The 24,131-nt window shown below is 42.2% G+C and overlaps 1 protein-coding gene across 4 annotated transcripts in view; it reads left to right on the forward strand.

Moving 5' to 3' along the window:
* The window catches only part of WDFY3 (WD repeat and FYVE domain containing 3), a 250,866-nt gene that overhangs the window by 200,346 nt on the left and 26,389 nt on the right, over window positions 1-24,131 (forward strand). For all 4 annotated transcript variants that reach the window (XM_056568763.1, XM_056568762.1, XM_056568764.1 and 1 more), the window contains 9 exons: window positions 240-397; window positions 1,358-1,435; window positions 2,535-2,762; window positions 13,736-13,904; window positions 14,373-14,536; window positions 16,150-16,298; window positions 16,464-16,584; window positions 20,649-20,734; window positions 21,721-21,801. In XM_056568763.1, coding sequence (XP_056424738.1) covers window positions 240-397; window positions 1,358-1,435; window positions 2,535-2,762; window positions 13,736-13,904; window positions 14,373-14,536; window positions 16,150-16,298; window positions 16,464-16,584; window positions 20,649-20,734; window positions 21,721-21,801 — 1,234 coding nt within the window. The remainder of the gene's footprint in view (window positions 1-239; window positions 398-1,357; window positions 1,436-2,534; window positions 2,763-13,735; window positions 13,905-14,372; window positions 14,537-16,149; window positions 16,299-16,463; window positions 16,585-20,648; window positions 20,735-21,720; window positions 21,802-24,131) is intronic.

Below are 24,131 nucleotides of genomic sequence, written 5' to 3' on the forward strand. Positions count from 1 at the left end.
TCTTGTAGCCTTCATAGATCCCAGCTTCCTTTATATGGCAATGATGATTTGTGTTTGTTTATTGTTTCTTATGAAAATGGAAAAATATTTTCAATAAAAATTATTGAAACTGAAATTTCTGTAGTGTTAATAGACCCTTACTGTAGCATTTTGGGGCATCATGTTAACATTTGTTCTTTAACTTTAATACAAAATAGGGAAAAAAATGCTTCAATAAAAAACTTGTTCTTTTCCAACAGCGTATGAGAAGAAGTGCATCAGTAAAGGGGAAGCCCTGGTCCCAAGCTCTCAGTCTAAATTGTCACGTGTCAGTAGCGGCTTTGGTCTATCCAAATTAACTGGGTCAAGAAGGAACCGTAAGGAAAGTAGTCTCAACAAACATAACCTCTCCACGCAGGTATTCTGAATGGCTTATTATTCAGTACTTGTACTATAACTATAATAGTTTATGGAGCACTAAAGCTATTCGGCAGATGAAAGGGAACCAATCATAGGATTTAACCATATATAATGGTAGTGGAGAAAAAATAGATAGCACTTTATATATGGTAAAGTTTTATGACAGGTTACCTCTAAGGCTACGTTCACACGATGGAATGTCCATGCGGAATTCCACAGAATTATGCACAGACATTACGCTGAAACAGTCTCTCATTGATTTCAATGGGATTCTGCTGCACTGTGCACATGGCAGAATTTCCACGTCAGAGATTTCTGCCGGTGAAATTCCGATGCCTGAGTCCACAGACATATCATGTCTATTCTTTCTGGGGAGTCTGCACCGAATGCATTGCCGTCGATGAGATGGCACATTTCCGAGCAGTCCTAGTGCCGCCTTGTTCTCTGCTGTTTGTGGAATGTCCGCACGGAAATTTTCTGTTCGGACATTCTACCGTCTGAACATAGCCTAAGTCTATAAACAGCTCTGAATCACATGACACTATATCTGAAGATGTCTCTGGAGGTATTCACATATAGATATATGGCAGATTGAGTTGCTATGTTAGCAAATACAGCTTGAATGGCACAAGGGCTTCATTTATCAAAAATGTCTTTGTTGCCCATCTGAGCTAAGTTTTCACTTTTCAAACGGCTCTGTAATTGTGCCACGGGCAACAAAGACAATTTTCCTTTCTTTTTGGAATGCATTAATTGGAATAAATTGCACAGTCATAAAAATATATTGCTTGTAATTGGGACATCTATTTTGTTGAAAATAAAATGCCTGTGACCAGTGTTCATTAGGCAACACCATATTGGTGCATTGGTAAATGTTCTATTTTTCTTATTTGCTTGTGAGGAACACAATGAAACACTTTTTGTAATGTGCCGTGCCTGTATTTCTTCTGTTACCAAGGAGATCTCCCAGTGGATATTCACTCACATTGCAGTTGTACGTGACCTAGTGGATATGCAGTATAAAGAATACCAAGAGGTAAGGGCAGATCAAGTGTTTACACAGCATTACTTATGCTGCTGTATTGTGCTGAATGTAGCATTGATTTTATTTTTATAGTTTTTTCTTATTGTTTTTTAATTATGTTATGTCTTTTTACGTCAGCTGACCTTTAGTTTTGTTTTATGTTTTAACATTTAGCTTTTTTAGCACTGCAGATAACAGCCAGCCAGTTTACATATACATCACAAAGCTCTCTGTATATGAGAATATACATATACGCAAAAGAACGTCAGTAATTCTCAGTGTAAAACATTATTTCTGAAACTGAACTTACTCCACATTATTTGGTGAAAAGCAGTATGCCTTGCAAAAGTCCTAGATAAAGCAGTACAGTTCTGCTGTCTCAGTACGTGACACTACAATCCTGAAAAATTTGATCATCTTGTCAGAGTTTTGTATCAACCACTTCCTGTATAGATACCCCCCCCCAATTCCTGGCGCATATACAATAGCAAATTTTCCCCCAATGTTTACAGGGTTACTGGCTCCTTCAGCTCCAGGGAGCTATAATGGACGAGTGCATAGTCTTTTTGTATATTATCAGCAGAAATAACTAAGACAGTCAATGTCACTCTTAGATAAAGTTGTATACTGGTGGTCCAGGGCCATGACAAGTGGCCATGAGGCACAGAGTGCATTGAGTATAACAGAAGGCAGGACAGCACTCACCCCACAATGTGGCTTTATTCAGGCATTCCAATAATGGCGAGTGGGTGCAGAGGTGGAGACGGGGGGCCTCCTCCTCTGCACCCACTCGCCATTATTGGAATGCCTGAATGAAGCCACGGTGTAGGGTGAGTGCTGTCCTGTCTTCTGTTATACTCTGTGCATTATACTTTCCCAGACATGTGCACCACCGTAGACAACTGTATCCTGGTTGTCCCCGTCGCAGCCCTCCTGTGGTCTGTTCCATTTAGCCTTAGTCCGGTAGGTGCCGGACCATCCTTTTTCTTTCCAGTTTATGCACGCAGAGTGCATTGAGCTTTTATAGGCAATATACGATGCTGTACTATGAAGAGTTTCCATAGTATTTGACTGCCAAGTAAGATCCTTACAATACTTTTTATATAAACAGCGTCAACAAAATGCCCTGAAATATGTGACAGAAGAATGGAATCAGATTGAGTATGAACTGCTTCGAGAAAGAGGGCTATGGGGACCACCCATCGGCTCACACCTGGATAAATGGATGCTGGAGATGACCGAAGGGCCTTGTAGAATGAGGAAGAAAGTTGTGAGAAATGATATGTTCTATATTCACTATCCTTACATTCCTGAAATGGAGCAAGATACTAACACTATGGTGAGCATCCATATCAGCAGGGATCCTACCAATATCTTTAGTACTACTGTATACTATTTTATTGAAGATTATTTTAAGAGTAGTTTATATTTTACCTTTATTACATTTACCTTTTACAATGTATCTATCAGTATAATATAGCTGCTTGTCTAAAAGAGGCAGACATTTCTTGGAATGCTATTGTATGCCTGATAACGGAGCTTGTTCTTTTACTAGAGCCCAGGCATTACAATGATGTCACTGGATGGTAATGCATAGATGGGCTTTAGTTGTGAATTAATTATGTATAAAACTATAAAATTACCCAGTGGCATGTTACATGCAGGCAACAACATGCCTGGGTGGTTTGAATTTTATGGATTTGCTATGAAGTTGTAGTTAATACTTGTGAAAGGCTTGATGGCATTTCTTAATATTAATAGTCTGTAGAAGTTAAAAAAAAAAACATTCTATGATCCCTGTTAGTAGGATGTAACTCTTGACCCACATATAATATACCCTTCTGATGTTTGTACTTAATACCCGATTTTTTAGTCTGACTTTCCATGTACACTGCCTGAATCCTCTGATGGTGTCTTCATGGTAACTATTGAGAAGGTAAAAACATACTGAGAAAGTCTTCTGTACTAAAGAGCATCACTAGAGCATGTTCTAACAAAGCTTTCTGAAGCTTGACATTCAGGCTGCTCTGCATATGTATAATAACACAACTAGTGCCTTTCACCTTACTATCCTTAAGTTCCACTCTGAAAATGAGTATAGCAACAATAATTCTTAACAAACGGAATAGTCTATGGCTGGACCTAGGATTTGTTACCTGAAATGTTCATTTCCTGTGGTCCAAAGGCAGCACTCGAATAGGTTAAAAGGTGCACTTGGATCTGGATAATGGAGGTATTATCTAGCAGTAAACAGAGAGTTATTCAAATAAATCATTAATAGATTTAAGACCAAAGAACGGAAGAGACAGCCTTGTTTTTGTATGCAGCAATATTTTTGGGTGGTGGTGAGGGGGGGTTGGGGTATATTTTGCTGCCTTCGAACTACGAGAAATATTAAGGTAAGAAATATTCCACTTTCTGGAAATCCTACAGCAGCACATGGTTGGGAAATTCAAAGCAATAACAGACCAGGGTATGGGGGTGGGTCTACTGATTTGATACTCCTAGGATCACGCTTTTACCAAAGGTAGAACCCTCAGATAACAGTGTGTCCAGGCAACAATGCTTTATGTAAGTTGAGAACCAGGTGGCACCTTTACATATCTGATCCAATGGAACATGACACCTTTCTGCCCAGAAGGCTGCAATAGAACATGTGTAATGAGCACAAAACGAAAGAGGTGATTCTAAACCTTTGGCATCATAACACAGCGTTATGAGATCTTTACTCCAACGCGATAGAGAAGACTTGCATTTTGGCCTTTATTTTGGCGGTGAAACTAAAGAAACAATACTTCCGATATTTCATCCTGTCGTGAAAATCACAGAAATGCATAAAAAATGTTGGTGAGCCTGTAGGACTGGCACATAAAAATATGCATCCTGAAGGTCTATGGTTTCTAGATAGTTGCCTTTCTGTTCTGGATGTTCATGATTTTGAATATTTTTGAAGGAAGGAAGTAATGATTCTTTTGACATTTTGACTACCGCAAGGTCAACTATACCCTGTAAAGATGATCTGGGGTTAACCAAAACATCATGAAAGCTTCATACTATATGAGAAAGCTGGGTCATTTTATTATTATTATTTATTATTTTTTAGTATAGTCTTTTTGTAGTCATTCTTCCACCACAAGATATGACAAAACAACTTTATTTTTGTTTATAAAAATAAAAGTTACTCTTTTTTTTAGCCTTATGGCCCACATGTTAATCAGATTCAACAGTTTTTCAAAAGAAAAAAACAAGTAATCTTGTCTTTAAATAGAAGATAAAACATTATCTGTTTCTTTAACATCTAAGCTGCCTTAATCATCTGCAAGGTGAATGGACTTGGCAACTAAAACATTGGAAGACCTTGAGGGCTAAAGGAGATTTTTAGGTCTTGAAAGTTACCAGCTAATTGATCCTTAAACCGACTCAGGAACTCTCTAGTTTGAGTAGGAAGCTGAGGTTCCTTAGACATAAATGTACTGCAAGTTCCCAGGACTTTGTGAAAGGTTGCTAGTAGAATGAGCAAACATTGGCCCTGATTTACTATTGTAAACCCTGTTTTGTCAGGTTGTGTGCCAGAATTTGACGCATTGCGTGAAAAATTGTGTTTGCTCCAGAATTTGCGCCAACTTTTTTTAAAAATCGGACCAACTCAGAAACTAATTTTACTCAGAAAACCTGAAAAAAGGGATGTGGCCGCTGGGAAAAGGGGGGCATGAATCCTGAAAAGGGAGCATGTCCCCGGCATTTTCAAAAAAACTCAACGTATTTACTAAGGTTTCCATAGAAAATGCAGTGGATTTGAGCTGAAGAAAACCCCACAGATCAGAGCATGTGTTAAAAAAAATAAAAATAAAAAAAAAGGGAAATGAAGGGAAAAGTGCAAATTGTAGGGAAACCTTATTAAATACTGTGGAAAAATTCTTATAGGGGATTAAAAGCCACAAAGAAAACTACACTCCACTCTTAAATCAGGGCCATTGTGTTTGGACTTGAGTTTCCTTTCCCCAGACTTAGGGCCTGACATCTGCAACAGAGTGTAAGAAACATTAAAGGGGTATTCCGGCTTTATGCATCTTATCTCCCATCCAAAGGATAGGGGATAAGATGTATGATCACAGGAGTCCTGCCAGCAGCGGGACCCCTGTGATCATACATCTTATTCCGTATCCTCTGGATAGGGGACAAGATGTATAAAGCCGGAATACCTCTTCAAGTGTTCTTAAACACCATAACTACCTTAAAACAGCGGTGGGAATGGCTGTCAGGAATGCAGTCCCTCAGCTGAATTGCTCACTTTCTGTTCTAAGCCAGACCTAAGTTTGAAGTCTTGTGCATGTGCAGAAGAGAGCTGGACAGCACTAAGCCTATGTACACTGCCCGCTAAGCAGGAAATCAGAATGAAGAGGTGGGGTGGCATGCACGCGGTATAACACACACATACACGCTGCAAATGAATAACCAGCATGGCTTGCCCAAATTAACGCTGTCCAGCCATTAGCAATGGAATATCTGACAGGATAGTAGTAGGCAACACAAACAAGTGCCATAGGTACCAGGAAAACCCATATAAAGAATCCAGGGACAGGAAAAACGTTTCTGTATAAAGGTTGCACCATAGATGGATTTTTCAAGGAACTTCTATCCAGGGGTGAAGAGAAAAAATACAAGGCTCCTCCTTCCTTTTGTCTTATATCTACTAGCAGTCCCCCAATTAATGGTTTAATAGGTAAATTAGTTTGTTTACTGCTAGATAATACCTCTGCTGTCAAGGTCCAAGAGAACCTTTTAACACATTCATATGCTGCCGTATGACGTCCAGGAAGGCTTTTATTTTTGGTGTTATTAAAAATGATAATTTTTATTTTGTTGTAGTATGTCCGGTGGTGCCAGATTTACATAACTAAAGGCATTGTAATGTCTATTAAACGAAAGTATTTCTGTGCCTAGGACAGGAAGACCTCAGCTAAGAAATCAGGGCAGATCTCTCCAAGCATTTATGCCAGTTTGCTGGTATAAATACACTTGGAAATAAATCTCTTGGCCCAAACACCATATTTATGCAGGCCGTGTGCCACAATGCGCGACACACAGAAATCTATTGAAAAACATGGGCAAGAAGTAATTGTCTCACTGAGCCTAACCCCTTTATCAAAAATATGATAAAACCCGACACTTGCAACACAATAGTAAATAAGGTGAGAAAAATAATGGAGGAAAAGCAAAAACAGTCCAAAAAAACTCTCTGGTCTTAGTAAATGAGGGCACAATGGCCCTCATTTACTAAGACCAGAGCGTTTTTTTGGAGTGTTTTTGCTTTTCCTCCATTATTTTTCACACCTTATTTACTATTGTGTTGCAAGTGTCGGGTTTTTTCTGTCGCACGGAATTTTGTTTTGTCACACAAACAAGGCGGGTAAAACCCGGGTAAAAAAAAAAAAAAAAAAGCAGACTTGGAGACCCTATTGAGCAGAGAGAACGTTTGTAGAAAATGACTATGTTCAAAGCAATAACAATCGAAATATCCATCTCTAGTCAAAATTTATTTTAAAGTTTACAAAAATAGTACATGTAAAGAAAGGCTGACTAAAGGGCACAAAATCAACCACCAGCTTGTTAATCTAGCCTGAGAGGTGCAAATAACATCTCTAATGGCTGTTGTTGTGAACATCATTAACCCCTTAAGGACCAAGGGCGTACAGGTACGTCCTTGGTCCTGCTCTCCTGATATAACGCGGGGTTACACAGTAACCCCGTGTCATATCACGGCGGGCCCGGCGTCATAGTGAAGCCGGGACCCGCCTCTAATAGAGCGCAGCGCCGATCGCGGCGCCGCGCGCTATTAACCCTTTAGCCGCGCGCTCAGAGCTGAGCCGCGCGGCTAAAAGCGAAACCGAAAGTGGCCGGCTAGCTCAGTCGGGCTGTTTGGGATAGCCGCGGCTAATCGCGGCATCCCGAACAGCTGACAGGACAGCGGGAGGGCCCCTACCTGCCTCCTCGCTGTCCGATCGCCGAATGACTGCAGAGTCATGCGGCAGAATCGTTGATCACTGGTTTCTTATGAGAAACCAGTGATCAATGATGAAGATCAGTGTGTGCAGTGTTATAGGTCCCTATGGGAGCTATAACACTGCAAAAAAAAGTTTAAAAAAAAAGTGAATAAAGATCATTTAACTCCTCCCCTATTAAAAGTTTGAATCACCCCCCTTTTCCAATAAAAAAAAAAAACACAGTGTAAATAAAAATAAACATATATGGTATCACCGTGTGCGGAAATGTCCGAATTATAAAAATATATCATTAATTAAACCGCTCGGTCAATGGCGTGCGCGCAAAAAAATTCCAAAGTCCAAAATAGTGCATTTAGTCAATAAGTCCTATCAATGCAAAAATGGTACCGTTAAAAACTTCAGATCACGACGCAAAAAATTAGCCCTCATACCGCCCCATACACAGAAAAATAAAAAAGTTATAGGGGTCAGAAGATGACAATTTTAAACGTATTAATTTTCCTGCATGTAGTTATGATTTTTTCCAGAAGTCCGAAAAAATCAAACCTATATAAGTAGGGTATCATTTTAATCGTATGGACCTACAGAATAAAGATAAGGTGTCATTTTTACCGAAAAATGTACTACGTAGAAATGGAAGCCCCCAAAAGTTACAAAACTGCGTTTTTTTTTTCAATTTTGTCGCACAATGATTTTTTTTTCCGTTTCACCGTAGAATTTTGGGCAAAATGACTGTTGTCATTACAAAGTAGAATTGGTGGTGCAAAAAATAAGCCATCATATGGATTTTTAGGTGCAAAATTGAAAGAGTTATGATTTTTTAAAGGCAAGGAGCAAAAAACGAAAATGCAAAAACGGAAAAAACCCTGGTCCTTAAGGGGTTAAAAACCCTCCGTTTTTATGAACTTTCCGATTTACTGCCGGCAGTCGGGTTTTCATTTTCACAATCTCACCCTTTTATCATGTGTTTCACATTATACTCCGAGAGTTTTTTTTTTATTTACTCTGGAACACGCCCCATTTAGTTGACAACACGCCCATTTGGTGTGTTTTACTAAACACTCGGAGAGTTTGCAAAAAGATGGGTTTTTTTGGTTGCACACACTGTCGCATACATCGTGAGACAGAATATTAGACGCTAAACCCGACAAAAACACTCGGGTTCACGTTAGTAAATCAGGGCCAACGTGTTCCAACCTGGAGTGGTTTTACTCCAGCAACAAAAGTGGAATATGTAGCACGGGTAGAGACTTGCAAACAGTGTTAACATTGTTTCTGTCTCTGTTTCCAAGTTGAGTTTGGGGTATAAGATCCAGTTAAAGTTAAAGATCACTGGAGTAAGATACATGTTTTAAGTGGCACAAGACTCGTGATCACTCTCTGTGCCTCAGTTTTTACCAGCATAACTTTTGCCAATTTTTGGTGTAAATTACATTCAATCTGCTAGACTGGTAGGCCACACTCCCTTCTGCCAATTACCGTATTTAAAAATGTGGCAAAGGCAGTGAAAAAAATGCAGTTTGCACAACAATTTGTGACTTCTGTATGTCTAAAAACTGGTGGCCAACAATGATAAATTCACCCTTATCACACAAATTTTTTTGAATTCAAATAAAAAGTCATAACAATTTTTTTTAAGTGTGAAGATTAAAGTGTACCTGTCATTAACAAAAACATTTTATATAATGTAGAAAATAACATTATGGGGGTGTCCCTTCAGCTATGGCCTGTCTGTCTCTGTGAGGAGTCCAAAAACAGGAAGTGTGTGCAGGACAAGCAGGGCTCTGAACTTCTGAAAAGTTAGTGTGCAAAATTTCTCCCTTTTTGGTAAATGTTACTGACCAATGGAATTTGTTTCCTTTGTTTGGTAACAAGGTTTTTTTTTTCATTTTTCATCGTTAATGCAAATGTATTTTTCTTGTGTTTTTTTTTTTATATAACACACACATTAATTATTGGCTGCACAAATGGTATGTCTATAGCCAGCACAACTAACCAGATGTAAAATATACATCTAATACATTAAATATTTAAAAAGAAAATGTAAGATGAGGTTACAATGCCTTTAAATATGGATGCTGGAGATTACCACAATGTTGCTACACTGTTTATGTTCATTTTCAAGGATATAGGAAGGGTGGGGAGATTTATCAAAAGCTGCGCAAAGGAAAACTTGCCTTGTTGTCCAACCAATCAGATTGCTTCTTTAATTCTGCACAGGCCCTTTTAAAAATGAAATAAGCAATCTGATTGGTTGCTATGGGCAACTGGCCAACGTTTCGTCTGCACAGGTTTTGATAAATCTCCCCCGATGTCTCTCAGCTTCTGCATGAGCTAACTGCTACCCTGAGCACTTAGTCTAGAGCCCTACTCTCTGCAGCAAGTGTACGTTGCGAAGGAGTGTGTTACACACTTAACAGTTCGGCAGTCACGTGTTGTATCTACAGGAATACCAGGGAGCTCAAGTAATGTTTGTTTCCAAAGTTTGAGAAGACAGTTATTTAATGTGACCATGCCTTTGTGACCTACCATAGAAACTAACATCTTTCACCTTGTAGAAGGTGTCTGGACCAAGTATCCTATGTATTAAAACGTTTCCCATATTTGTTAGATGCAAACACAGTTCTCTTCATAGGGGACACCTATACTGATGGTTAAATGCTCTTGCCACTAGGAGGCGCTGACACTAGGAAAAAAAAAAGTTGGCTCCTCCCTGGCAGGATATACCCGCCCACTGGAAGTGAGGTAAACAGTTTTAGCTAGTGTCAGTAGGAGGCAAGACACAGGTCTTGGAGCTCCCCAGACCGAGGTCTTTTTTAAAATAATTTTCTAGTGGGTGTCTTTAGTTAGGTTCTTATCTCAGTTTTGCTTCCCTTTTTCCGGTGGGGGTTCAGGAGCATGGCACTACCTGTTCCCCATATGCGACAAAGGGGCAAGGAACATAAGAGTATGGGCCGTTAATCCCTTATCACCAACGGCCAGCGCCTGGAGGTTGTACCATGGGTCCGGGTCCCCCACTGCCCCTGCTCGCCCCGCTATCTTAGCCTAGTATGATGCAGTGTGGCCTAATGCTGGCTGAAGCCGTCAAGGGGTGAGTATGGGGCAACTAAGGTGAGTATGCCCCCCTTCATTACCGCCCCCACTACTCCCCCCCCCCCCCCCCCCAAACGAACAAGCAGTAGTAGCCCTGTTTCTGGGGCTGTTTATGGCGACTAGGGTGGGGGACCGGGCAGTGAGGGGTTAACACTGCTATTTTATTCATGCAGCTTCTGCTGCATCCCTAGCTCTCAGCAAGTTTCTATTTTCTGGTGGTCCCCTTTTTACTGGGAGCGGCCAGCACCAGAGCCACCTGCATGTCAACTGGTCTGTCGCAGACCCGCCGGCTCGCTCCTAGCATACGCCGGGAGCCGCCACCACCTCACCTCTTGCCCGGGTCTGCGATCATGTGGTGCCTAGCCGGCGGGAGTCCTGGGGGCAATGGCGGCATGTAGCTCCGCCCTTCTTCTCCCCCTGAGCCAGTGAGCGAACCGGGAGGTTGGTATGCGCCTCCTCTCCAGGTTCGCGCACTGCAAGGGTCCTTCCCTTTACCTTGATGCTTCTCCCTGCCACTGCTCCTCCCCCACTGCGGGGGGGGGGGGGGGGGGGTCGGTGTCACTCTGTTGACGGAGTGGCTCCATTAGCTGCTCCTGTAGCAGCAGCCCGCCGGGAGCTCCTCCAGCTGGCCCGCTCTTGTCCCCTGGCTCAGGGCCGTGCGACAGCTTAGCAGGTGCTTCTATATCGCGCTGTTTCATCCGGCCGCTGTTACAGGGACTGCGGGCAGAAGTTACGCGGGGACGATCTGCTCTCCATGCTTCCTCCCTGCCATATTTAGTTTACTATAAAAAAAAACAAAAAACTTCCTCTCCACTGCTGTCACTCAGGCACCCTCTTGTGATATCCATTAACTATTACAGGCCTGTAATATCTGTCCTTATCAGTTTAATATCTGCTGGGTTCCTTCTAGGGACTGCATATGGGGGCCGATTTATTTGTTTCCGTCACCTCGTACGAGACCTGATATGGCCCCCCTACAATGGATGGCACTGGCCGAATGCCGTCGCAAGGGCATTGACATTCCTTGCGGATGCTAAGGTCGCTTTCACAGTTCCCCTTCTGTCATGTCCGCTGGTCACCCATCAAGGGGTAGTTCTTGGCGTGTCAAACAATATGATTCCCTCCTTCACCGGCTGCCGCATCCGTGGTTAGTGCTCCGGCTCCCCACATCCAGTGCAAGGTCTCAATGGAGGTTTCCTTGTGTGGGCAGGGACTGGACCTGATATCAATATGTCAGACAGTAGTCTCGTCTGTCACTCATCTCGCAGCTGCCGGATCCATGGCTGGATTCCGGTACTCCACTGCTAGTGCGAAGTATCCACAGGAGTGACCCAGTTGTCTACTATGGACCCATACCAGTAAGCCAGACAGTGGTCTGCGTGATTTGCCTCTGCCGCCTGTCATTCATCACACAGCTGATGGATCTGCGGATGGAGTTCCGGTACTCCACTACTAGTGAGGTGTCCAAATGGGGTGCCTTGCTGTATACTAGGAACCCATACCAGTAAGCCAGACAGTGATCTGCGTGGTTTCCTCTGCCGCCTGTCACTCATCACATAGCTGATGTATCTGCTGCTGGAGTTCCGGTACCTCACTGATGTGCGAGGTGTACGAAGGAGTGACCCAATGTGTCCTATGGACCCTATATGGGGTGATGGGGATACCATTCACTGCTCCTCAGCCTCCCCCATTCTCAGGGTGGCGGAGATACTATCCGTGGCTCCTAGGCCTCCCCTCCCACATGCGACAGAGGGGCACAGTGACCGCCTACCGGTTTCCAGGCCTATCGTTTCGGTGTGTCGGGATGACCCTTTTCAGGAAGTTTCGCTCCTTTTTTGGCCGTTATTACCTTCTGTCTCCTCCATTAAGGTCCATGTTCTCTCAAGATGGAGGGCGTTCTGGTCATCCGGATTATACCAATCGAGCTATTTTGCTTCCCGGGGACTTGTGGCGGGCCCCTGGATGGGGGTTTTGGGTCTGCAGATGTTCAGTTCATCGATCTTCTGTACCGAGCCTCTCTTGAGCCAGTTTCCGTCTTTCTTTTTCCAGTGGTTTTCTGGTCTCCACCTTCTGTGCTCTCCTTCTGTCCAGGCGTCCACTGCTCTCTCTCGTGTTTTTCCACCATGTTCTCTTGAATCAGTTGAATCTGGATGGGGCTCTCTTGTTGTGCCCTTTTCCATTTTTGTTTTCCAGCCGGGCTGGCACTCTGTCTGGTTCTGTGTTCCTTGGAGTTGTTTTCCTACTTCCTAACAACACCAAATTGATCCCCTAGGAGTCTCAGGGCAAATAATATATATCACAATTTTAGTGACAAGCCCCTCAGGACTGCCCTAAACTAGAGACTGCCTACAGTCTTATTAAAACGTAGCTTTTATTTATTCTTGTATAAACGAGGAACTTAAAAGTGCTTGTGGTATATACAGTGAAGAAATAAAGGGGGGGGGGGGGGGTTTGAATTAAAAATCCGGCCAGCCCAAGTGCGTGCACTTAAATGCAGATTTGCTTGTCATTTAGACCAAATAAGCAGTTTATCAGTGTACCGCTACTGGCAGCGCAACCACGCCTCTCAGTCGCAGCGGAACACTGTAACACTGCTGAAAAGTACCAATATTTATAGTGCCGCTGGGAATGCCGATATTAAAATAATGCCTCCTAAACTAACGTTTCGCCCGTGGACCAGGCTTTCTTTGAGACATTTCTTTTTTGGTTTCTCCTACTGCTTTGTGACCAAACTGATTACCTCTCTTCCAGTGGGCGGGTATTTCCTGTCAGGGAGGAGCTGACTTTTTTTTCCTAGTGTCAGCGCCTCCTAGTGGCAAGAGCATATACCCATCAGTATAGGTGTCCCACAATGAAGGCTACGAGAAAGAGATTTTATGGTTAGTACAAAAAATCTCCTTTTTCTAATCAGATGTAGTGGGACGTTTTTATGCACAAATAAATAACTTCCGTAAGCCCACAGAATAGGTTGCATAGATACACTCATGGAATGTGATTCACAAATAAGCTTGTGTAAAGGAGCTATTAATGTCACCCAACCAGTAAATCCTTCTGTGAAGCGGAGCACTCAGTGCAGTTTTATTTCCTTTCTTTGCGGCTATGGCCATAAATAAGTAGTATCAATTAAATATTAGTAGGAGCCATATATATAAATGTGCTTTGTAGTCTGTATGTGCTAATACATAAAAATGTTTTTGTTATTATGTAAACACAGAAACCTGCCCGTTACCGCCGTGCCATTAGCTATGACAGTAAAGATTATTACATGCGCCTGATGCCGGGGAACCCAGCAGTGTTTCACGATACAGTGGAGGAAAGCTCTGAAGGGGAAGCAGCCCAGCATGAGCCAGAACACGGAGAAGACACCATTGCCAAAGTTAAAGGTAACAGAACATGAGAAGGAATTCACCAGAGTAACTGTCAGTCTTTAAGACTCATGGTTCATCAGGTCTTTGCCTGGAATCCTGCACCGAAGGCACAAGATGGTTAAATTGTGAACATTATACACAAGGTTGACAATGAGAGGGACTGGTTGACCTGAAAGAGTTGCCCCTAGACTCCTATATGGTTTATAGTGGTTACTTCCTAAAGCAATTTTGTCAGCAAGACAAAATATGATGGAGGTCATGGATTGGAGGCCATGGATTGCTCATCAATTTATGATTGTTGGAGGTCTGTCCTTGGAATACCACTGCTCTGGTTCATGCACTGGACATTGGAGGTCTGTGGCATAAAATTTCTTTGTAAAGTAAAACAGGACTTCTCTCATTGTATGGTGTCTCGTATTAAATTCCTAATTTTGTTCTTGAGTAGAAACTTAAAGGTGAGAAATAATTTTGTAACTCTTTCAGGCCTTGTAAAAGCACCTCTGAAACGATCAAGATCTGCCCCTGATGGTGGAGAAGATGAGAACCAGGAGCTCTTGCAAGATCAGCTGAGTGAAGGCTCTTCCATAGACGAGGAAGAGAAGATGGACAGTACCACCCTTCTGAGACTTCTTGAAGAAGGAGAGAAGGTAATTGGACCCATACTCCCCTGTCTTTGCTGTCTGCTAGAAATGTTACATTTAGTTTTGGTTGACAAATCCCAGTGTTCATCGGTGTGTTGGTAGCTTTAGATGACTGTGTAGGACAGTGCTTGTACAGAATATTTTACATGATCTGTGCACAACACTATTTATTATCAGTGATAAATTTCATATTCCTCCTCTAATATATTTAGACACAAGAATTGTTTCTTTTTTAATTTATTATTATGAATACAATGGTGCCACCTATTGGTGAGCATGTCAAAGTAATAATAATGTACTAGTTTCCTTCATGAGAAAAATCGTATGTATGCAGTGGTCAGCCATAACATTAAGACCACTACTGGGTTAAGTAAGTAATATTAGGTATCTGGTGACAGTGGGTGGGATATATTAAGCAGCCATTAAATAGTCAGCTCTTGAAGGTGATGTGTTGGAAGCAGGGGAGAGCATCTCCAAAACAGCAGAGCTTGTGGGATGTTAGGACCTACCATAAGTAATGGAAAGAAGAGGAACAGGTGAAAAGAAGACAGGATCTTGAGCATCCAAGACTGAAAAAAATGTCACAACACATGGGAAATACATTCAGCTATGCTGCACTATGTAACCTCTCACTCTTCAAAGCACCTATGATAATTTTTGCTTCATGCTAAAAGCACCCACAATGGGTATTTGAGCATCAGAACTGGAGCAATGCAAGTAGATGTTCTGGCCTGATGAATTTCTTTAACACCATGTGGGTGGCCAGATACATGTGCATTACTTACCTGGGGCACCAGGAAGTATAGAAAGCAAGTTGGTGCGAGGCAGAATGATGAACTGGGTAATGTTTTACTGGGAAACAATTGTGGATCTTACTTTTACACGTACCACCTACTTAAACATTGTTGCAGATCAGCCTTTATGACAACAGTATTTCCTAATGGCAGTGACCTCGTATCAGAATAACGTGCCCTGCCATATTATAAAAACTATTCAGGAATTGAGAAATATCAAAAAAGTTCAAGTATTTACTTGGCCTCCATATATCCCCATATTCTAATCTCATGAAACATCTGTGGGATGTACTGGAAAAACAAGCTCCAATACTTAAAGGGAAACTATCAGTTTGGAAAACGTCTTACAAAAGTGATGTGTCAGTAATGTTCATCGATGGGGTCTGGGTGCTGAGGGTCTCACTGATTGGTAATGTAAGTGTGAAGAACCAAGCGGCTGAGCTCTGGTCCTGTTCGTTCTTGCTCAGAGCAAGGTCATATGCTTTCTGGAAGTCTGTTTTGTGCCACTGCAGAAACAAATGGGCACCCAGACATCCTCAGGTCAAAACTTTTGATATGTCACTGTGAAAATGACAGTGACCTTTTATAGGATCTGCTGCTAACACCTTAATAGGTCTTGTGGAGTCCATGATTCAACAGGCCAGGCTGGTGGCTTATACAGCATATCTACACAGTGTTATGTAGGTGGTTTCTCAATGTTATAACTGATCAGGGTATTTTGTTTGTATGGTATATACTGTATTTGAGTTATTTTCAGGGGCCCAGGTCTAACCTCTTATTTGTAAGGTTATTTCTATTGCTTATGTTCTTATAAATTAATTTCAGATTCAGCATATGTACCGCTGTGCACGGGTCCAGGGCCTGGACACTGGAGAAGGGCTCCTGTTGTTTGGCAAAGAACACTTCTATGTTGTTGATGGTTTCACATTGACTGCCAACAGGGAAATTCGGGATATTGAAACTCTACCAGTGAAGTAAGTGACTCTCTCAATACCAACCGACAAGTAAAGTTTTTGTATATTCACCCTTTTTCCTCATTGTTTGCTAGATTTCTCCTTAGTTGATGCTTTATGTGCATCGTGTTATAGGATGTACCATTTCAGAGTTTCCATTGCTATAAATATACTTTATTATTTTAGTATGCATGAGCCAATTGTTCCCCGGGGAGCAAGACAGGGCCCCAGCCAGCTAAGGAGAACATGCAGCATCTTTGCCTATGAAGATATCAAGGAGGTTCATAAACGAAGATACCTATTACAGGTGGGCATCTCAGTGTTATAACAGTAACAGATGTGTATGTATGGCTCAACAGAATCCATCCATGTCATTAGTAATGTATCATAACCCTTAATAAGGGAGCCATGGAGGTATCAATGCTACAGAATGATACACTTTCACGAACGAAACAAATAATACTGAACTCTGTTTGACTGTTAGTGTATATATATTTTATACCACCCCCAAAACTATGTTGTGCTCACTGAAATATGAACATCAAAAAAGAGTACAAACATGCATATAGACTAAATGCACATGCAATAAAATAGATTTATTTTTAACATGGAAAAAGAAAAGAATAATAAAACCGCAGTAACACTACACGCATGAGATGATGTGGGGGTGAATAAGTTGTGATATATCATAAAATATCATAAAAAACTAAATGGAAATAGTTCAACATTGTAGAAGATATATAAAATAAAATATGAAATAATAGTACAAATGAACAACTATGATGACCCCTTCTGCAAACAAAAATGACATGACACAAGGAGGTTGTGGAAGAATCAATGAAACAGTTAGATACACTTTTACACAGGGAATGATGGGGAATTTTAGTTTTTCAACAGCTAGAAAACTAGAGGTTAGGAACACTGCATTAAGGATATAAGAACATCTTGTCATTCATGGCTGGTCAGTGACAGTTGTCTGCTTGGAGGACAACATTATAAGAGAAAATGACAACTTACAATTTCATCTCTGCAATGATTTGGAGTCTGGTCCGAGGTTCCATTAATGGAATGCAGATCTGTTGTTTGGTGTGAACTTTTCCATATATTAACTTGACATTTAACATGAATTGGTACCAAATTTGGGCAGATAATTATTGAAATCTGACTTTTATAGTCACCCCACATATAATCTGCATAGCCAGGTTTTAGTACAGTACCTGGGGTGCACAGGCATTTCTGCCATTAGAAACTACTTTTTTCCATTTAATACTTCCTTAAAAACTAAGCATTTTCCTAATATACTTTATTAAAAAATTGAATTGCTAAAGATGTGAAAAACAGGTTTCAAAAAAATGGCCACTAGGGGTCTCTGTCTTTTCAATTTTGCAAACGAACCGAGAAAATTCAGCCTTTTTTGGTCCTTTTCTTAAAAAGGACCAAAATTTTGAAGGGGGGGGGGGGGGGGGAGGGAGGTGTGGTTATCTCCATTCTGTCCCTGAAAGCACAGACAAGAAGCAGACAGCTTACAGCCTCTTCAGGAGAATGAACAGTGACAAGCAATACAGTCTTAGGACCGAAACGCGTCACCTTGTCATGTTCTCCTGGTCTTTTGGCTTTTATTGGAATAAAACATCCTGTTCCTTGATATTCGCGCTGGACATTTTGCTTTTGCTTGGTGGTTCCAGTCGGTGTTGCCCACGCCGGTCCTGGCGCGACGGGCTGAGGGAGTGAGCTGGACTATATACTTCTTTGTCTGAAGATGCTAAACTGTTATTTATATGCAAAATGGTTTCTCGTTGGTCATTTTATGAACTTAATTCTTGTGCATGTGCACCATATAGGTTCCAGATGGCTGCTTTAGGGTTAAAAAGCATGCACTATGGTTCCAAAGCTGTGTAAATGTAAAAATCTTTATTTATACTTAAAGGGGTACTTCGCCCCTAGACATCTTATCCCCTATCCAAAGGATAGAGGATAAGATGTCAGATCGCCGGGGTCTCGCTGCTGGGGACCCCCGGGATGTCCGCTGCAGCACCCCGCTATCATTACTGCACATAGAATGTTCGCTCTGTGTGTAGTGACGGGCAATACAGGGGCCGGATCATCGTGACGTCACAGCTCCGCCCCTCATGACGTCACAGCCCACCCCCTTAATGCAAGTCTATGGGAGGGGGCGTGATGGCCGCCACGCCTCCTCCCATAGACTTGTATTGAGGGGGCGGACCATGACATCACGAGAGGCAGAGCCGTGACGTAACAATGCTCCGGCCCCTGTCACTACGCACAGAACGAGTGTGCTCTGTGCAGTAATGATAGCCGGGTGCTGCAGCGGACATTCCGGGGGTCCCCAGCAGCGAGACCCCGGCGATCTGACAGCTAAGATGCTAGGGGTGGAGTACCCCTTTAAAGTGCTGATCACGTGATCTTGGATTTGAAACTTAATATCCATAAAGCCCAAGGTGTCCCTGTCCACAAATAAAAAAACCTTTTGACATTTCACAGTGAATCTATCGCTTTTAACCCTGCTTATGCAAGTCATCAGTGCGACTTTTTATATATATATTAGGGATCGACCGATTATCGGTTTGGTTAATAATAAAGATTTTGGGCATTATCGGTATCGGCAATTACCTTGCTGATAATGCCCCGCCCCCCGCAACTCCCCACTGAGACCGTCCCTCTGACCCACCGCACCGCGACCGCCCCCCCGACCCGCCGCACCCCCCACCGCACCGCCCCGGCCCCATTGCCTCCCTCATCCCCGGTTTTATTATTACCTGTTCCCGGGGCCCACGCTACCTCTGGCTCCTGCTGCGTCCTGCGTTACGCTGTGCGCAATGACGAGTGATGTCCTCAACGTGACGTCACCGTCAGTGCGCACAGTGACAGCTCAGGAGGACGCCACCGGAGCCAGATGTAGAGTGGACCCCGGGCACAGGTAATTATAAAACCGGGGGTGGGGGAGGCAATGGGGCCGGGGGGTGCGGTGGGGGGTGCGACGCGGTGCGGCGGGTCGGGGGTGCGACGCGGAGCGGCGGTGGGGGGAGCGGTGCGGGGGTGGCGGTGATAGTACCCCCGGACAGGCAGGGGGAGAGAAGCGGGTGGCGGCGGCGATCTATGGCACCGCAAAAGCCACTGCAGTGCATTGATTTAAAGTGCCCGCTTTAAATCAATGATCTGCAGTGGTGTCGCGGGGGGATAAATAGCCGATAACTTATACCGGAATATCGGTATAAGTTATCGGCTATCGGCCCTAACCTCCACCGATTATCGGTATCGGCCCTAAAAAAACGGTATCGGTTGATCCCTAATATATATATATATATATATATATATATATATATATATATATACATATAAAAATTAATTGTTATTATTGTTAATAGATGCACTTTTGTATTGTAAACCAGTGCCTGCTGAAAATGTGTTGACATCCGAAAACATATGCAGGCTCCAAGTACATGACTTGGCTCCAGTGGTGTATATACATAAATGCTCTCTACTGTATGCTGACATATAGCTGACAGCTGCACGTATTTTTGCACCCATAAATACATATGTAATTGTGCATGGTCTGTCTCCTGTCATTGACCAGCTGTCCATTCATTGAGCCAGACTGCTCATGGTTATGTGCCTAATAAATATTTAGGGCTTGTTCACAGAAATGTTTTGTGCAATTCTATGTCGGTTTTCTTTTTTCTCTAAAAAATCGACAACGATTTAATGAAGTTTACTAAGATTCTGAATAACCTGGAGTCAGTCATACTTTATGCAGTATACCTGCCTGGTGTTATAATGTAAGGGTAGATTATAGCTCCAGATATTCAGAGCTTTGAGAGATCACTAAATTAGATAAGTGCACAAAGATTTTTCCAGTATGGAAATAATTTTTACCATTTAGCAATGTTAAAACATAAAAAGTAGATGGAAAAAGAGTAGAGTTCTCTAGTCTACCGTATGGAAATTATTCTGAGGCCCCATCCACCATTTATACAGAACTTGTCACATTATTGTTCATTCAGCACATATCAATAAATAAACCATTAAAAAGTCACTACTGGCATGTGATTGTCTCCAAAGTCAGCGCCTAATGTGGTCATCCTCTTCTAGACCTTTGGGGCCCATTATTGGTTCAGAGTCGAGGTAGGTACTCTTGCCAGTCAGTCTTATCTAGCTTGGTGCAGGGTATATCCGGATTAAGGGATGGGGGACAGAACCAAGCTGTTCATCTTGTTGCAATACCTTTATAATGTATATACCCCCTTGTTGAAAATGGATTTTTCATACATTAATGGTTTTAAGGGCAACTTAATACTGAGAACTATTTTAATGGCTGTTTTTGTTTAAAACATTTTATATATCTCCTTGTAGCCAATTGCTGTGGAGGTCTTCTCAGCAGACGGACGCAACTATTTACTGGCCTTTCAGAAGGGAGTTCGGAACAAAGTTTACCAGAGGTGAGTCTCCTTTGACTATGACATAAAACAGTTGTTCTCTTTTTTTTCAAGTATATCTGCCACGTTAGTACTTGTTTGGAGCTTTTCAAATTTTTTATGCAAGCTCTGTTTTATAATTTACATGGTAAATTATATGCAGGGAAGTAGAATTAACTCTTAGATTAATAATTAGAGCATGTCATTTGTGTCCATTATAAAGCATTCAGAATAGGAATGGATTCCTTAAACCCCTTAACGACACAGGACGTAAATGTATGTCCTGTGCCCTGGTACATAACACACCAGGATGTACATATACGTCCTGTACATAACCGCGAGCACCGGAGTGGTGCTCGTGTCATGCACGGCAGGTCCAGGCTGCTATCAGAAGGCAGGGACCCGCCGGCAATGGTGGACATCAGTGATTGCACTGATGTGCGCCATTAACCCCTCAGATGCCGTGATCAATCCAGATCACGGCATCTCCGGCAGTGTGGTTGGTAAAATGGATGATTGGATCGCCCGCGATGCTGCTGCGGGGATCTGATCATCCATTATGGCGGACGGAGGTCCGCTCACCTGCCTCCGTCTGTCTCCAGGGGTCTTCTGTTCGCCAATAATACTGATCAGTGATATGCCCTATGCACAGCACTGAACAGTATTAGGAATCAAATGGTTGCTCTAAATAGTTCCCTATGGGGACTATTAAAGGGGTACTCCGGCGCTACAACATCTTATCCCCTATCCAAAGGATGCCTGATCGCGGGGGTCCCGCCGCTGGGAACCCACATAATCTTGCACGCAGCACTTCGTTAGATACCGTCCCCGGAGCGTGTTCACTCCGGGTCTGATTACTGGCGATCACAGGGACAGAGCGTTGTGACGTCACGGCTCCATCCCCGTGTGACATCACGCTCCACCCCCTCAATGTAAGCCTATGGGAGGGAGCGTAAAAACTTGGCTTAACTATTTGGTAGTTACTATATGGTAACTATTTTTCTCCACAGGTTCCTGGCAGTGGTGCCGTCTTTGACAGATAGCTCAGAGTCCGTCTCAGGGCAGCGTCCGAATACCAGTGTGGAGCAAGGGTAATATATGTGTGCATACTTTTTCATAGAACTTAAACAATCTACTTTAATATAGGTAGTGTTGCAATATTGCATTATACACTTTTAAGTATCTGTTATTATGTTGTTATGCTCAATATCAAAGGGAACCTGCCTTCACTTTAATACTGCCTGAACCACGAGGCATCGGAGTGATCCCTGGTGGCTTCTCTCTGCCCCGCCAGCCTTAAATTATAGATCTCTTCCTAAAATTAAACAAGGCTGGTGGGGTGAGGAGGATCCCCGATGACTGCCTTGTGATTTAGGCAGCATGGAAGGGATGACAAGTTCCCTTTAAAAAGAACCTTTCACTTATGTTATGCTGTCCTTGCTGAGGGCAGCATAATATAGAGGCAGACATGATGCTGTGGAACCCAGCAGTCTGTTTCGGACACTTAAAGGGGTACTCCCATGGAAAACTTTTATTTTTAAATCAACTGGTGCTAGAAAGTGAAACCGATTTGTAAATCTCTTCTGTTAAAAAATCTTAATCCTTCCAGTACTTTTTAGGGGCTGTATACTAAAGAGAAATCCAAAAAAGAAATGCATTTCCTCTGATGTCATGACCACAGTGCTCTCTGCTGACCTCTGCTGTCCATTTTAGGAACTGTCCAGAGCAGCATATGTTTGCTATGGGGACTTTTTCCTGCAGAGGTCAGCAGAGAGCACTGTGGTCATGACATCAGAGGAAATGCATTTCTTTTATGCATTTCTCTTTAGTATACAGCCCCTAAAAAGTACTGGAAGGATTAAGATTTCTTAATCTGTTTAACTTTCTGGCACCAGTTCATTAAAAAAAAAAAAGTTTTCCATGGGAGTACCCCTTTAAGTGTAGTATAGTTTAGTAGCACTTATGCTCAGAAAGCATTGTGCATTCATTGCACAGCCTGTTTATCATTGGCGGGTGACGGAGCAAGTGACAGAAGACACCTCTCAGGCAGTGTTTGGCTGCTTTCTGGGCGTAAGTGCTACTAAACTACACTACAGGGTCTGGGGCAGACAGCTGGAAATAGCATCTGTTCCTATAGAAATCTGCCATCAACAAGGACAGCGTAACATTAGTAAGGGTTCCCTTTAAGGGTGGACAGGGGAAGAGAAACCTTGGAGGACAGCTTACACAGGCTTCAAAAAATAGAGAGGACAAGAGCAGTTACTGTGCAGTCTACAGGGGGGAATCATGTAGACTCTGTACAAGTATAGAGAGAAAATACAGCTCACACAGCAAGAAAAAGAAAATTGTGTTTTTTTTCACCAGAATTAAAATGATTTTCAGAGGTGTCCATAGCCTTTAAATATACCAGTTTTAATAAAATAGCCTTTTAATATTGGTGGTGTTACGCAGATTGAACCCATGCTTCTTATTCCCCATAATACATTTTTAATAAGAGGACAAAAAAAATAAGTGAAGCACAAAAGCTTAACACTGAAAACACGAGTCGTGTTCCTTGTCTGTCACTATTGTCATCAAGTAGTTAGTTTGCGCAATTATTTTAGGAAGCCAGTAATTATATTGTCAGGAAAAATGAAGGGGACCAACAAGAGTTATGTTATTCATTCATGAGTGCTCAGAAGATGCCTTTTAATAAAGAGCAGATTGAAAGGCTCATAAAAAAGCTCATTAAAAAAACATTCTGTACTTTGTTAATCTTTTTTTTGTTAATAGCTAATGTGTCTTGCTTAATACTTTTGGCCATCATGGTGATGAGGTTAATTCCCCTTTATATGAGGAGGATGCTTTTGTTATACAAAAGCTGAACGTTTATGCATTTCAGTTGATTTTTATTATTTGTAATACTGAAAAATCCTAACAAGGAAAAACATTTTTTTCTTGTTTATGAAAATAATGGCCTATTTTAATTCAGTTATTTATGCAAGGATTTTATTGGTCACTTTTTTTCAAAAGATTCTTAGAAAGTTACATCCATCTCTCATCATGCTGAATTCATAACAAGGTGATAGATGAGGGTGTATTCACACCCTCAGGTTTTTAAAGGGGTACTCCGATGGAACTCAACTGATTTCGGAAAGTTAAACAGATTTGTAAATTACTTTTATTAAAAAATCTTAATCCTCCCAGTACTTATCAGCTGCTGTATACTCCAGAGGAAGCTGAGCTGTTCTTTTCAGTCTGACCACAGTGCTCTCTGCTGACATCGCTGTCCGTGTCAGGAACTGTCCAGAGTAGAAGCAAATTACCATAGAAAACTTCTGCTCCAAGACAGTTCCTGTCAAGGACAAAGGTGTCAGCAGAGAGCACTGTGGTCAGACTGAAAAGAACTACACCACTTCCTCTCTAGCATACAGCAGCTGAT

Source organism: Hyla sarda, chromosome 1 (assembly GCF_029499605.1).
Source record: "Hyla sarda isolate aHylSar1 chromosome 1, aHylSar1.hap1, whole genome shotgun sequence".
Classification (NCBI taxonomy): Eukaryota; Metazoa; Chordata; class Amphibia; order Anura; family Hylidae; genus Hyla; species Hyla sarda.